Source organism: Antechinus flavipes, chromosome 2 (assembly GCF_016432865.1).
Source record: "Antechinus flavipes isolate AdamAnt ecotype Samford, QLD, Australia chromosome 2, AdamAnt_v2, whole genome shotgun sequence".
Taxonomy (NCBI): domain Eukaryota; kingdom Metazoa; phylum Chordata; class Mammalia; order Dasyuromorphia; family Dasyuridae; genus Antechinus; species Antechinus flavipes.
Genome location: NC_067399.1, coordinates 543,674,345 through 543,690,497, shown reverse-complemented (window position 1 = coordinate 543,690,497; position 16,153 = coordinate 543,674,345). Strand labels below are relative to the sequence as shown.

Below are 16,153 nucleotides of genomic sequence, written 5' to 3'. Positions count from 1 at the left end.
TTTTATTGACCGGATGTACAAGTTTTTAAAAAATCAACCTTTTTTAGATTTTTCAGCATTCTTATCAGAATTTTTCACAATATGATTGCATTTTATTTTCTAGTCACATTTTTTCCCTTTGATATTGATACTTTTAGTATTTTAAAAGATCCTTTATCTACAACTGGGTATATGTTTATGTTTTTATTTTTAGTTGTCATGTAATATATCTCCTAATAGAAAATTTGAGAGTTAAGTAGATAATTTACCTTTTAATGTAAGTATGCCTAGCTATATTACTAACTTCAATGTTTTAGCCTTTAGCTTTTATATTGTTATTGTTCAAAACAAAAATAAGGAAATCTTTCATATTTATAATTCATATATTAATTTTTGCCTCTTGCTTTCAATTTGCTGTTGTAGCTGGCCCATCCTCAATGTTTAGTATCACATTTAATTTTTGTATTAAATAGAAAGCCTCTATTAAAATGAATAGACATATCTTAAATTTTCTATTTCATTTTATTTTATTTAGTTTTCTGATTATGTGGTTGGTATTCAGTATTTTTTTTCAAGTTCAAAATGTTTGCTAGATAATTGTTAGTTTATTTATAAAAAAATCTTTATTTTGGTCAGGTTAGACTCAGTTGGAAATGATTGGTCATTCATGTTTATTCTAAGTTAATACTAAAATATATTCTAAAAATTAGGCTGATTTTATTTTGGGGAGAATTTTACTAGAAACCTGGGAATCCCAAGTGATTTCCCTCAAAAAAATAGAGTGAATTAAAAAACAGGACAAATAGATACATTGTGAAAATAGACTGTTGTGAATTAATAGACTATATTTTTTACAAAGAATGGTTGCATTAATAATTAAGTACAAATAAAATTTTGAAATCTTATTTTTTCTATGCAAAAGATTAAAATGCTTTTTCTTGAGACAAATTAAAATTTCAGTCTAATTCATTTCATACATTTCACTTTACATTTGCTTCAAATAAAAAATTGAGATATTTAAAATATTTTAAAATTCCTTTATAAGGATAAAATAAAATAAATTGACAAAATTATTAAAATTTGAGATCTATAAGCTAAAGATTAACAAAGGCTGCTGTGAAATTTCACCAACTTTAATAAAAATCTTTAGTAAGGAAGTGTAATATTTTAGCCCTTCAAAGTATATGCTGAATGGTGTAAACTTTTTTTTTTTTGTTTTGGGGGGACACTTGTCTGAGACGGGGGCTAGACCCTCTTCCCCAAATTAACTAATCATTAGAGACATTTTCAGTTACAAAGAGAAAGCATTTATTTAGTCTCTGCAGAGGAAAGGCTTAAGCACATGCTGGAAGGCATCTCAGTTTCCAACATGTGCTGGACCCAACGAGCTAGAAACAATAAAGCTGGTTAAATAGCAAAAGACCCAAGTTTTTTCATTGGATAGACTAAAAGGAAGTAACCATTATTGACCAATGATCACCAATGTCATCACTTCCTGTAGCTGACATAGAGTCTGACTTTTAGAGAACTCTAGGCCTTAAAATCATGTGACTTCCTGTTATTTGGGTCTAAAACCAGATTTTCCAGCTCCACAGACTTCTGGGAAGAGGGATCATATAACTTAGGCGTAAAGTTCGACTTACTTTATCTCATAGACTTTTTGAGAAAACTTCAGCTGGTCTCATTCACTCTGAAATCTAAATAGACAAAATTATATTTACTTACATTTTGATGTAGCATTACCCTAAAACTAATAGTTTTTGGTTTATGAAGAATATTTAATGCATTCACGCATAAACTTAGAACTTGAAAGCACCTCAGAGATAATCTAGTCCAGTGGTGAAGCAGACCAAAAATCTGTGTGGCCAGGATCAAATTTAAATGTAATTGGGAAATATTTAACCAAATGAATTCAAATATAGTACAATAGAGATAATGGTAATTTGTGACATTCTAAGTGGGTATATAGCTGCCAGGATCCATTTCTATTTGAGTTTTATACTACTGATCTAATTCATTTCCCTTAATTTATAGATGAGGAGATTAAGACTCTGAGAAGCTAAGTGACTTGCCCAACATCATACTGTTGTGCCACAGTTCCCTTTTAATGATTGACCCAGTTTCCCTAATTGTCCTATTCAGTTACTCTGCCTCAGGTTATAACCTTTTCCTCTGAATGTTTGATAGGATTAAAGATCTTATATCTTGGACTTTAGGCTATACTTATTCCCTCTTAATGTTTGATGGGATAAAGATCTTTATCCATTTTAGACATCATTAGACTATCAGGAGCCTCTCCAGGACCTCCTATTATGTCATCCTAGGTGCCTCCTCGTATTAGGCCATTCCCATCCAGGCACCTCACCCATTATGTCATTGTTCTTGTTACCCTATAAAAGAATCTTGTATCTGTCATTCACTGCTGGATTCTTTGAGACAATAGTGTCATTCAGCCCTGGGATCAAACATGGATCCATTTGGTCCCAGTAAATCTCTGCATTAAGTGAATTATTAAATTGTTCTCTAATCTTTATCTTGCTCAGTTTCTCCGGCATTACACATAAAAAGGAAGCTGAGTCAGGAGCCCTCTTTGTCCTGGGATTTAGTTCTTGCTCTGCCAGTAACTAATCTACTTTGCTGAATACCTGGGCACATTCATGTTTTACCAGCTATTCATGGGTGACTCCAAATTCTGTCCTTTCTTATCTTGTTTGGTTTCTCATTAGCTCACTTGCATTCAATTTTCAATAAAACATACAGATGAACTCAGATCTACCTCTTAATTACTGCATCTGATAAGGTTTAGATTTAGGGAACCAAGATGTTTCTGGTGAACAGGGAGTTAAATGATAAGGTCTAGTGGCAGGTTCGGGATTCAGGGAACTAAATGGAGAGGTTTGGCTCTTCTGCAATCCCTTGGGATTTGGCACAAGGGTAAGGAGTTTTGGGGACTCCCTTCTGGTGGTATGGATGTTCTGTGGTAAAAGAATTATAGACCAGAAAACCTAGATTGATAAGAGGTTTATTATGGGGATTGGAAGTAAGATTAGAAATCCTGACAGAGAGGCATAAAGTCTAGTTAGGAAATAGGTGAGGATAAAGAGAGGATGGTACTGGAAAGAATATTCCAGTGGACAGAAGCCCTTGGCATCCCAAGCATGGTATAGCATGGTATAGCATGGCATGTTTGGAACCTCTGCAAAGACAGGGTTTTAGTTTGGCTCTTTTATAATGGGAGCTTTAGCTAAAGGGAACTTGTGGGTGGAATGCCAAGTTGGCTCATAGCTGGATTTCATCTTGAGCTGGAATTTGAATTGAATTCAGTGACTTTCAGAACTGAGCTGATCTCACCTAGATAACAGGGATGAAACTGTTTGTTCCTCAGGGCAGAGTCCCTCATTGAGGGAGAGTTGAAGGAGATTTTCTCCTTTCAAGGATTTTTAGGATTTCTGGGTCCCCTCTTCATATCTAATGTTCTTTTCTCAATTCTTATTATTTTTGACATTGTTCCAGCCTTTTTTTTTTTTTTAAACTGAATTTTGTCTAGGTTTTCATGATATAGTTCTCTCCTGGTTCTACTATCTGTCATATCTTAGTCTCCTTTGCTGATTCTTTATGAACCCTTTTATCCCTCCATAGGATTTTTCCTTAATGATGTATTCTTTTCTGCTATCTCAATTATCTTTATGCAGATGATTCTCAGATTTGTTTGTTCAGCTCTCATCTCTCTCCTGACTTTAAGTTTTTCATCTACTTTCTAGCAGATATCTCCAACTGGATGTCTGGAGATATATTAAACTCAATATGTCTGAAATTTATCTTTTTCTACAAAGCCCTCCCCTCTTCCTAATTTTTCTATTATTTTCAGGGATACCACAATCTTCCCAGTCACTTAGGCTTGCAACTTTGACAACACCTTCAACTCCTTACTTGCTGGTTAATCTCCCTGCCTCTTTTCCTCTTCCAATCCATCTTCCTCTTGATGGGGTTCTAGTGCAGTCAGAGAATTTTGGAAATCCCCTTTTCGTCAGAGGCCGGGTTCTTCCTGAAAGAATTCACGAACCTGAAGAGTTTTAGGTGGCAAAATGGAAGTTTATTATTGGATGAGAAGTCAGCTTTGCTAGAAGACTGACTTCATAGTGGCAAAGTCATATTAGGGAAATGGAGGCTGGCATTGAGAAGATAATGTTTTCTTAGCAGACAAGGTCCTGGCAACTACACCAAAGGACAAAACATAGTCCTGCTTTGGACATTCTGCAAAGAAATGAGTAAACAAAAACCTATTATATGAGCAGATCTTGGCTGGGAGGGGGGGGGGGGCAGTTTGAGCTGATCAGACCAGGATCTTCCAAATGAAATTGCTTTAAAGGCTTTTTCAGCCTGAATTTGAATAAAGATTGGCTATCAGTGGAGGTGATTTGCCTTAGAAATGGCCCAGTTGGATGATGCCACTTAACTTGTCTGGAGAGATATACTTCCCAGGAGAGGCTAAGAAGATCCCTTCTCTTCAGATAAAAGGGTACACAATTTTAGAGTGTTCATTTTACAGATCAAAAGGGAACAGTTTCACACTGCCATCATCCTCATCTGTCAAACTAATCTTCCTAAAGGACAATCTGACTATGTCCTCACTCCTAATTCCTCTTTAATAAACTCTAAAGGCTATCTATTACTTTCAGGATTGCTTTTAAAGCCCTTCGCATTCTCATCTCTTCCTTCTTTCCAGTTTTATTTTCTAGTACTCCAAGAATCAGTGACACTGACTTGCAAAACTCCTTGCATTTTCACGGACTGTCCTCCATACCTGTAATACTTTCCTCTTCTTTCTCTGTCTCTCTGGCTTCCCTCAAGTCCCAACTAAATCCTATTTTCTATAAAAAGCCTTTATAAAAAGCCTTTTCTTATCCCCTAAATGATAGAGCCTTTTCTCATATTATCTCCAGTTTATTTTGCATGTATCTTGTTTCCACAAGGTCTTTCCATGCTGTTTCCTCCATTAAACTGAGTTCCTGAAGAGCATAAGTCTTGTTTAACTGTGTCTGGCATATAGAGGAAAAGGGTAGAGTTATTAAGCACCTATACTGTGCTAAGTATTTTACAAATATCAGAGTTGATTCTCACCCTGTATAGTAGATGCTATTATTATCCCTATTTTTATAGATAAGGAAACTGAGACAGTCAAAGGTTAAGTGACTTGCCTATAGATCCTACACCTAGTAAATATCTGAGGTCAGATTTGAACACAGATCTTCCTTATTCCAAGTGCAGAACTATATCCAATGTGCCACTTATCAACCTCATTGTTGTTATTCTGTCATTTCTGAATTTTCAGGACCTTGTGGACCATGCTTGTCTATGGGGTTTTCTTGGCAAAGATACTAGAACAACCTCACAAACAACACTTAATAAATATTTATTGATTTGTAGTTTTCAGGGAGTCTGTTGATTTTTAGTTTCATTTGGAGCTTTTTTTCTCCCCAGTCACTTTTTTTTTTAATGTATTTTACATATTCTTCCATTTATCAGTTATTTGACTTTGTTTCAATATCTCTTGCTTTCTAATGGAATCATTTATTTCTATTTGATACATTCTATTTTTGTTGGAGGCTGCTATTTAAATGATTTGCCACTTTCAGTTCTAAGATATTCTCCTTATAATTCTTTCTTTTTGAGCTTTTAATATTTTTAATCTCAATTTTGGTTTTTTTCTTTAAGTTCAATTTATTTTCTGTTCTGAATTCTCTCCTCCTTAAATTTCCTTCCTCCCCTCACCAATTAAGAAGGCAAGGAAAACAAAACCTATCTCTCTCTCACATACACACACAGTCATACAAAATAAATTCCCATATTACCACACTGAAAAAGAATAAGAAAAAAATAAGCTGCTGTTTCTTTTCTGAGTCAGGAGGTGAATAGCATGCATTATTGTGAGTCCTCTGGAATTGTGATTGGTTACTATATTGATCAGAGTTCCCATTCTTTCATTTTTTCAAATTATTAATATAGTCTTATGGGGAGGCCAAATATAAAAGTGAAATCGCCTCTAGAACCAGTTTAAAGAGTATGATATAGCAGTGTACAATTATCACAATAACATTGCATAGCAAAATGGCAAGGATTTAATAAATCACTACTCAATCATTTATTAACTGGTGCCTTAAAGCTTAATTTACTTATAATAAATAAACAGTACTTTAAGAAAATAAGCTGACACTGTAAAGTATTTGCATTTATTACTGAAATAAAATGTTAAGCATTAGTAGTCAAAATAGGGAGATTAAGATGCTTGAGTCCTTGATAGCTTTCCCACATTGTCTTATTGTCTTTGGGCCTAATGCAGGTAAATTAGTCTAGGTAGTTAAGATTCTAGCATGAAGGCTATTTGTGGTGGTACTGTAGAAATTGGTTGGTACAATATGTGCTAGCTCTATTTCAATATGGACTTGAATTTTTTAAATAGCTTTCTGGACTTATCCATTCATTCATTCATTTTTTTTTTTTTTTTAAGTTATGTGCAGTACATTAGTGCTAGGGGATGAAAGAAACAAAATTTTTTTTTAAAGACATGGCTTTTGCCTTTAGGGAACTTATGATCTAGTTATAGAGCTTAAGTTGTCAGATTGGAGAAGAGAAAGGGAACTTCTTTCGGAGTTCTACTCTTTTTATGAGGAAAAAAATTAAGAATTTAAGCTCACATTAGCATCTATTTTAGAAACAGAATATGTTATGTAATCTCAAATTATGGGATTTTTTATATGTATTGCATTTATCTAGATATACTAAAGTTTCTAATATACCAAATTTTATATGTGCTGGAATTCTTTGCAACAAAGTGTTTGACATTCCTTTCTTTAGATGAGTTATATCTTTCAAAGAAAACATACCATTCACACCCTCTTTGTGTGCACATTTTCTAGTGCGTTGGAGAATACTAATTCAGTTGAAATCTTTGTTTTCTCTTGAAACTTAACCACAAATATATACATACACACACACATACACATACATATATATAAATATATGTATACATATTTTTTTTTAACAGGAATTGACTTTAAAATAAGAACAATAGAGCTCGATGGAAAGAAAATCAAACTGCAAATATGGTGAGTCAAATACAAATGCACCCTCCTTTCATTAAGATTATGAACAATGTAATAATGTCAAAAGCATCTTAATTTTGTCAGTATTAGAGAAAACTAAGAAAGTACTGAACTCTGTATTGTGAGTTCAATTAAAACAAAGGCTTTCAAATATGGAAAAGATTTCTTTTTTTCTTCTTCTTCTTCTTTTTTTTTTTTTTTTAACCTTTAGGGATATCTACACATCCCACCCACATAGCAAGTGGTAATAAACTGCAGCAATGAAACTAGATAATTTTATGATGGAAATATCACTCTTCATTTTTAATGACCCCAGACTTCTCCTTGGAACACCAACATTCTATTGGTGACTTAATAGTTCTATAAGACTTTAAAACATGGAATAATACTTTCTTGAAAGAATTAAAGTTTCAGATCCAAAAGGCAAATGTAAAGATGCATGGTTGGGTCTGTGTAAAGATGCATGGTTAGGTCTGTGTAAAATTAGTAATGAAAAAGATTTTACAAAAGTAGACTGAGTAAAAAAAAAAAGTAAAATATTTAGGGAAATGGACCAGTAATGTAACAAAAAGAAAGCCAATAGAGGGATAATCTAAGTGCTATATTGGTATCCATGCAATGTAAATAAATCTAGAGAAAGAATCCTAATATTTTAGATGGACCTTTTGTGGAGTATTTGTAAGAAAATATGGCTGAGAATCTTGAAGGATGAGAAAGCACAGCTGGATTGCAGTCTACACTGTTGCACTGACAGCCATGGATTCATCCAAACAATTAACCAAGATAGTTCTTATAAATTAACAAATTAAATGGTTTTCTCTTGAGGGCAGAAACCAATTGTCCCTATTTTCATTGAATCACAAATATTAGAGCTGAACGAGAACTTAGAGACAGCTAGTTTAATTTGTACATAAAGAAAATTGATTCCAGAAGAATATATTGCTTAAGGTCATATACAAGCTAGTGACAGTCAGGTTTCCTGACTTTCAAACCAAGGTTTTTTCCATCAGATCATGCTGTCTTCATTGGAACATAGCATTAACAACACAGGTTTTTCCTTTAATACCCAGTGTTCTTGGTACATTCTTACTCAGCCATAAAAAGTATTAAGCACATCATTCATCATTCTTTGAACCTTTAAACATTTAATTCTTGATTTTAACATGATGAGTTCTCTTACCTTTATGCTCTATCCGAATGCTATTTCCTATATGTTTTAAAAGAGAAGATTCTTGATCCCACATACTTATAATTTTGGGTTTGGGAACAAGGAAACATGAGTGCAATAATCTTTAAGAACTTGTTGATGAGAAGATAATCACAAATTAGAGAGTTGGATTACATTTCCAAGATTGCTCTCTGCTGATATTCTTAGAATGAGCAAAATGTTGTGATTTTGTTCATTTATGGCTTCTAGTGGCAACTAGTTTTACATTTAAACCTCCAGCCTCTCATTTCTTATGGACAATGAATCTGAAGAAACTATTCTAATTTGTCTTTTCCTTTTCATGGATCAAAACAAATGTTTCAGTTTTCTAATAGATTTATCCAATTTTCCCTGAGATGTATAGACCTTATTTAGTTTTGCTTTGGGGTTTTCATTTTGTTTTGGGTTGGGTTTATGCATGTATCTTGTCTACTAATTTTAATGCTACTTAGTTTCTCTGAATCCAGGAAATAAGTTATTTCTAGATGTAAGACGCAAATCTTAGGACACTGACTTTCCCAAACATCAAGAAAATCTGACTTCTCACTGTATGTATGTTTCCTGGTAAATGTAATAAATTTAGAGCTTATTCATTACACGGAGTTAGTGCTTATGATATGACACCTACATAAAAATAAATAAGTTTAAATAGTTTAGAGTTTTTGTTTGATTTTAGAAGGACTTTTTTTAAAGAAGGAATACTTTTTAGAAGGATTTTTAGAAGGATTACTAAAGGATATATGTTAGACTGATGTCAGTTTAATAATAGTCTATTACTTACAAAATTAGACAACAAACCCTATATAGTACATTTTACTGAGTAGTTTCTGCATTATTTCAGCTCACTTGATTATTTTGTGAAGAAATCTATATTAAAATAAAATTACTTTTTTAAAATCTTTGTTAAAAAAGATTTTAATAACCTCTCTTGGAATCAGAAAATTTGAAACTATTATATCCTCCCACAAGTTTGGAATGGCATTATAATCCAGTTTCTAAGAGAGTTCACCTATTTTTCTCTTGCTCTATGGATGCCTGAAATCCATGGTTTTTATAGATGTCTTTGTGATCTCCTGTCAGGTTCTGTAACTGCTACTACCTCCTAATTTTAGGCTTTCCTTTTCTACTTCCTTAAGAAAATATTGCATTTACTACCCAGCATAATGTCACTCATAATTTATAGTTCTTCTTCAATAATTATGACATTTTAATATTGTTTTAAATTTTAGGGACACAGCTGGACAGGAAAGATTCCGAACAATTACAACAGCATATTATAGAGGAGCCATGGTGAGTAAATAAGTAAGGTTTTCTGACTATTCAGGTGAAAATAAAACATTAGTTATTCCTTTTTTAAGATTATATGATTCAAGTTAAGAGTCTAAATTAAAGTTGTCATCTTTCTTAATGGAGAAAAACTAGAACTAAAATTGCTTTTTTTTTTTCCATTCTCTTTGCTATTGTCACCTTTTAGTGATAATCACATGCTTACAGGTTCTGAGATCTTATAACATATCACTGGCCTTATAACTATCCACTATGCTCACCTTTTTCTTGTGCCTCCTTTATTCATATGCTTCTGTCACTAAGTCACCTTTCATCTTTTTCTATAATTACTCTATCATCCCTTTCCTGTGGCTCACTTCTGCTGGATTTCTTTGGTAGCCTTTTAACTAGTGAGGAAATAAGTGATTGGAAGGTTTGTAACTCTATGAAGCTTGGAATCCAGTGGAGATATTGTCCATATACATCTTGCCCACCACATCCTTTTTTGTTACTTCTTGACATAGTCCCTCTATGATCCCTTACCTTTAAGCTATTGTTTTCTCTGGTAGCTTGGGAGAAAGGCCAGTCTGAAGTATGAGTTCAATTTTGGTCACCATGGCTTATTTCTGGTTTTCAGACCTACAATCAGGAAGTCTCACATTTAAATCTTGAATTGTAATACAAATTTAAATATGTTCAAATGTACTTTTGGGCTTTAATATCAACTAGACCTTGAATGTTTTAAGGTACATCCCTATAAAGAGAAATCAAAGTTTAAATGGCTTGTTGGTAAGGTGTGAAATAGGAATATCCAATTGTTATCACAACCCTTCAGCTTTAGACAAATTGCTTGAGTTTCCATGCTTTTGATTCATTTTTTGTTAAATTGAAGTCTTAATGTGTTAGAAGAAAGTCTAGATTATAGAAAGCAAAAAGAAATTGCCTTGTATTCTGCTCCTGAGTAAAGAGTGAAACCAGGTTACTTAAATGATTTCTTCTAAAGTCGGCTGGTCAAAATTTCAAGAATAATCTAGGTAAATCATACATATTTAAAATACAGTATATTTGTTGTATAATTCTATTGAAGTATACAGTCTAGAATATAAATTATTTCCGGGTAGAAGATATATTTCTCATTCTTCCTATTTTTTATTTATTTTTTGCTGAGGCAATTGGGGTTAAGTGACTTGCCCAGGATCATACAGCTAGGAAGTGTTAAGTGTCTGAGAGCAGATTTGAACTGAGGTCCTCCTGACTTCAGGGCTGGTACTGTATCCACTATGTTGCTACTTTTAACATTTAAAAATTATTTATTTATTTGCTTATGCATGTGCATTAATTTTTTATTTTTGCATATTTCCTTATGAATCATGTTGGGGAAAAAATCAGAACAAAAGGGAAAAACCACGTGAGAAAAAGAAAACAGAAGAAAAGGGGGGGAAAAGTGAATATAGCAAGTGTTGATTTACATTGTTTCCATAGTTTTCTTTCTGTATACAAATGCTGTTCTCCATCCCAATTTTATTGAGATTGCCTTGGGTCACTGAACCGCTAAGAAGAACCATATTTGTCATAGTTGATCTTCCCACAATCTTGCTGTTACTATGTAATCTTTCATGTAGATCTTTCTAGGCCTTTCTAAAACAGCTTGTTCATCATTTTTTATAGAATAATAATATTCCATTACTTTTATATACCATAATTTATTCAGCCATTCCCCAATTGATGAGCATCTACTTATTTTCCAATTCTTTGCCATCACAAAAAGAGCTGCTACAAATATTTTTGTACATGTGGGTTTATGATTTTCCCTCCTTTATGAGTTCTTTGGGATATAACTCCAGTAGTGGCATTGCTGATTCAGAGGTTCACAGTTTTATAAGCCCTTTGGGCATAGTTCCAAACTGCTTTCAAAAATGATTGGCTCATTTTACTATTCTACCAACATTCATCAACGTTTCAGTTTTTCCACGTTCCCTTCAACATTTATCATTATCTTTTCCTGTCATCTTAGCCAATCTGAGAGGTGTGAGCTGGTACCTTAGAGTTGTTTTAATTTACATTTCTCTAATCACAGTGATTTAGAGCATTTTTTCATGTGACTTTGGATGGCTTTAAGTTTTTCATCTGAAAATTGCCTGTTTATATCCTTTACTATCAATTAAGGATGCTTTTAATTCTAATACTTTTTTCAAGTGTTCTTCTGAATACAGCCTTCTGAAAAATAGTTTGGAACTGTGTCCCTAAAGCTGTTAAACTTTTATGCAATCATATCATTAGTAGAAAAGGATCCATATATTTAAAGTATTTGCGACAGTTCTATTTTTAGTGATTAAGAATTGGAAATTGAAGCAATGTTCCTTATTTGGGGGAATGGCTGAACAAGTTATGGTATATGAATGTGTGTAATACAATTGTGCTGTAAGAAATTATTAAAGAGATGGTTTCAGAGAAATCTGGAAAAACTTAAATGAACTGGTACAGAATGAAGTGAACAGAACCAAGAAAACAGTTTATACAATAACCATAATATTGTAAAAACATTGTAACATCTTTTTCAAAGACTTTTGAGCTGTTTTTAGCATTATGAACAACCACAGTTCCAGAGGACTCATAATAAAAATTTTACCCATTTCCAGATAGAATGGTGAAGGATTTAGAATTCACAACTGTGTTTAAGGGATTATTTTGTTTTATTTTTTATATAGCCAATATAGGAATTTATTTTGCTTGATTATACAGGTTTGTTATAGGTTGTATTGTGGTTTCTCAGTGGAGAAAGAGTAGAATGTGAAGCAGAAGGGAAAAATTAGGACCTAAAATAAATAGAATTTTAAAAAATATTCCTTCAGTGATACTTAATTCTGATTTGTATCATAGGAGACAAAATGAAATGGTTATTTCTACTTAAAACTAATGTGACTCCTTATAATTACTAATTAAAGCTTTTCATAGTATCTTTATAGAGTGCTTTTAGGAAAGACTCATAAGTAATAATGCTATATAATGTAAAAAATAATCAATTTTTTTTCTTTCTTAGGGAATTATGTTGGTATATGATATCACTAATGAAAAATCTTTTGAAAATATTAAAAACTGGATAAGAAACATTGAAGAGGTATTTGGGAAAAATTTTTGTTTAATGGGAATACAGGGGAGGGGCAAAATGAATAATGGTCTTTGAAATAACTTTTCCTGGTGGGCTGAAGCTTGTTTTTGTCTATATAAAAGCTAGATCAGTTTGCTGAGATATGTGAAGCTTGATTTGGTAGGATACAGATACTACTTCCATGACTATAAAATTTTGGAAGATTAGAATTTCTAGTGTATAATCAATCTGGCTTTTTTCATTAACAGTAAACTTAATCTTGACTGAAACTGAATTCTCAAAAATGGCACTGAACTATGGAGATTTGATTTTATTTGGAATTCCATACAAAATTGCTCAGTATAATAGAGTAAGAACACTGGACTGAAAAGGAGGATTAGGTTGTTTACTGGTTGGGTAACCTTAAGAAAATTGGTCTACTCCTCTGAATTTCAATGGTAAGGTTGTTATCTGTAGTACATATCTTACTGGGCTGGTGGGGAGGAGGTACTACCCAGCATGTCCAGGAAATCTTAATGCCATGTTGCGCTGTTAATAAAGCTTTCATTATTAAATTATTAATATTAATTGTTAAAGCTTTAATAAATCAACACTGGAAGAAGATTTCTGGGACACTATGTATAAATGCAAGTCATTTACATTTTTACAACAAAAAATTGAAAGAGAGGATTCCATGAAATTTTAGAGTTGAAATCAATCTTAAAAGGTCTAATCCAAGGAATAACATGAAGTACAGTGATTTTCCCTTCCCATTCCCTTCAGCACCATTTCCCTCTCTCCCTAAAATCCCTTCCAAACAGATCTAGAACATGTGCCCAACTCAATTCTGATTAGTAGATTCAAGAAAAAAAATGAGTGAATGAGTCATTTTTTCCAGCACAAGTCAGCAAAGGAAGAAAAGTAGAGAAGTCTGGCAAGGAACACATATATGAAGCATTCCAGCTAGGAGAAGGCTTTGCATCAAGGCCACATGACCCAAATCCAACATACAAACAAAGAAAAAAAGATGGGAAAATATCTGGCACTTGCACTTCACTCTCAACTAAACTGATCAAAGTTCATACACACACACACACACACACACACACACACACGCACAGAATTGGGTACAGAAATACATTTTACTTAACACAGAAATAGTTGGGAAGTGGGAGAACAGATAAGGAGAAATTAGAAGGTAGGTAGATTTAGAAAGGGCTTAGTCTTAAGCAAAACAAACTGAGAATGTACAAATAATATTTCTAACTCTTTTGTGGTAGCAAAAACTTAGAAATTGGAGAGTTCTAACAATTGTAGAATGGCTGAACAAGTTATGATATATAAATATTATACAAAACTATTGTGTTTTAAGAAATAATGGAGCTGGTTTCAGAGAAACACTTGCATGAACTGAAAAAGAGTAAAAGAGGCAAGAGAACAAGTTATATAATGATAATATTGTAAAGACAATCAACTTGGAAAGACTTAAGAATCCAAGTTAACTCTTAATACAATATTCTTCTCACTAGGTTACATTATTCTTATCACTTTTTTTTTTCCCTTCTTAGGAATCCTTATATTTGAAAGTATAGGAGTTGTAGTTTACTTTAGGGTTCATTTGATATTTTTAAAAATTTGATGATTCTTTTTCTCTTTGACTTTTATAAAAAGACACTATATTTTGTAATTTTTAGCCATATTCATATCAATCTTCAAAGAATTTAAGTCCTAAAATATTTCTGGATCCAAGCTATCTTTTCCTACTATTTTGTTCCACTTTTTATTATTGATAATAATAATTCAAAAAATTACCTTTTGTTATTAGATAAGTTTAATTTCAACTTTTTCGTGCCAGATCCCAGGATGAAAGAAAGTAAATCTTTGGTCAGGCTTTCTAAAGTCTTGTGGCTTTCTCTATCTCGTTTACTTTTTTCTTTTTAAGTATTAGGCTTTACATCAAATAAATATTTAGTTTTATTTGTTATAAAATGTGTACATATTTCTGACAAAATGTAGAATTTGTTAAATAATTGTTACTTTCCTAAATATATCTTTACGAGGTTTTCATTTTCCTCTGTAGCATGCCTCTTCAGATGTTGAAAGAATGATCCTGGGCAACAAAAGTGATATGAATGACAAACGACAAGTATCAAAAGAAAGAGGAGAGAAGGTAAATTTTGATTGATTATCAAAATAATTGAAATTTTCTCTGAAATAAGCAATCATCATCTGTAGTATTTAAAAAAAAAATCAGTTTTCAGTCATAATCTTGAATATTTATCTGTTTTATAGTTCTTTAAAGGATATTCACCTAAGAAATATTACAAATCAAAAAGATATAAATTAGTGGTAAGCATCTAAGGCTACTGAGAATAAATCATTCCTGAAAAATGTGTTACATTATTGTCTATGAAAAAGAAAGGCTTTTTAAACTTTTTACAGCATTAAAAGTCTTGTCTCTAAGTTTGTTATGTAAACATACCCCGAAACTTTGAGGAAGAGATAGGGTGGGGTAATCAGTATCAGTAAAGTTTTAATAACAGCTAACTCTCTATACATAATTTTTATAAGAAAGTTTTAACTGCGCAGTAGTCACATATCACTACATAAAGTCAACCTTTTCTTCAAGCTATGACTCAAAAGTTTAGTAACTTTTCATGCTGTTTGTTAGAATTTTCATAATTTCATGTTTGCTTAACTTAAGTACTTGGGAATTCATTTTTAAAGAATAGCATTTTTTTTACATATCTTTTAAGTTGGTTTCAAATATTAGTAGGGTATAATTTTTAACTCTAATAATTTAGTTTTATGCTTGACTTAAAAGGCATATATAAGATATAGTTCATGTAAATATTTCATTAATCTAGAAAAGATTTAAGGCATGCATCTTTAGGTACTTAAACTTGTTTTTATACTGCAGGATTCTGTTACATCAATTAATCTATTATAATGTCTCTTCAAAAACTGTACCAAAAGGGCCAGTTTAGGTCCTTAGACAAATGAGCTAACTTATGCATACTCCAAGTTAATGGCAAGAGTTTCTAATTTATAGCTAAACAGAGGATAGCATAGGTATTCTCAAACTAAAAGTTATAACTTTATTACCTACCTTTTATACCTAAGTCAAATTATTATGTTTATGATTATAATATAGTCTGAATAAGAAGTTAGCATAACTCTAGACTTCTAAGTTAGATGGCTTATTTCTTGTTCTTTAAATGTAAATCTTAGGAACATCCTTTGTCTGATCCACTGTGGAGAAGGACTAGGAGAAAATAGAAACTTATATCAGGTTGCAATACACACACACACACACCTGCTTTGAGTATGTAAATAGCTTTTTATAAAATAAAAATATTTTCAATTTGTTTTACAGTTAGCAATCGATTATGGAATTAAATTCCTTGAGACAAGCGCAAAATCCAGTATAAATGTAGAAGAGGTAAGAGATTCTTGGTTAATTAATTTTTTTAGTACTTAGAAGCACGTGACAGAACAAATTCCTTAACC

At 32.3% G+C, this 16,153-nt stretch overlaps 1 protein-coding gene across 1 annotated transcript in view; it reads left to right on the top strand.

Annotated features, from left to right (window-relative positions):
* RAB8B (RAB8B, member RAS oncogene family) overlaps window positions 1-16,153 on the top strand; it is an 83,881-nt gene that overhangs the window by 52,670 nt on the left and 15,058 nt on the right. Inside the window, exons 2-6 of the mRNA XM_051980905.1 lie at window positions 7,025-7,085; window positions 9,519-9,579; window positions 12,596-12,673; window positions 14,724-14,813; window positions 16,020-16,085. Coding sequence (XP_051836865.1) covers window positions 7,025-7,085; window positions 9,519-9,579; window positions 12,596-12,673; window positions 14,724-14,813; window positions 16,020-16,085 — 356 coding nt within the window. The remainder of the gene's footprint in view (window positions 1-7,024; window positions 7,086-9,518; window positions 9,580-12,595; window positions 12,674-14,723; window positions 14,814-16,019; window positions 16,086-16,153) is intronic.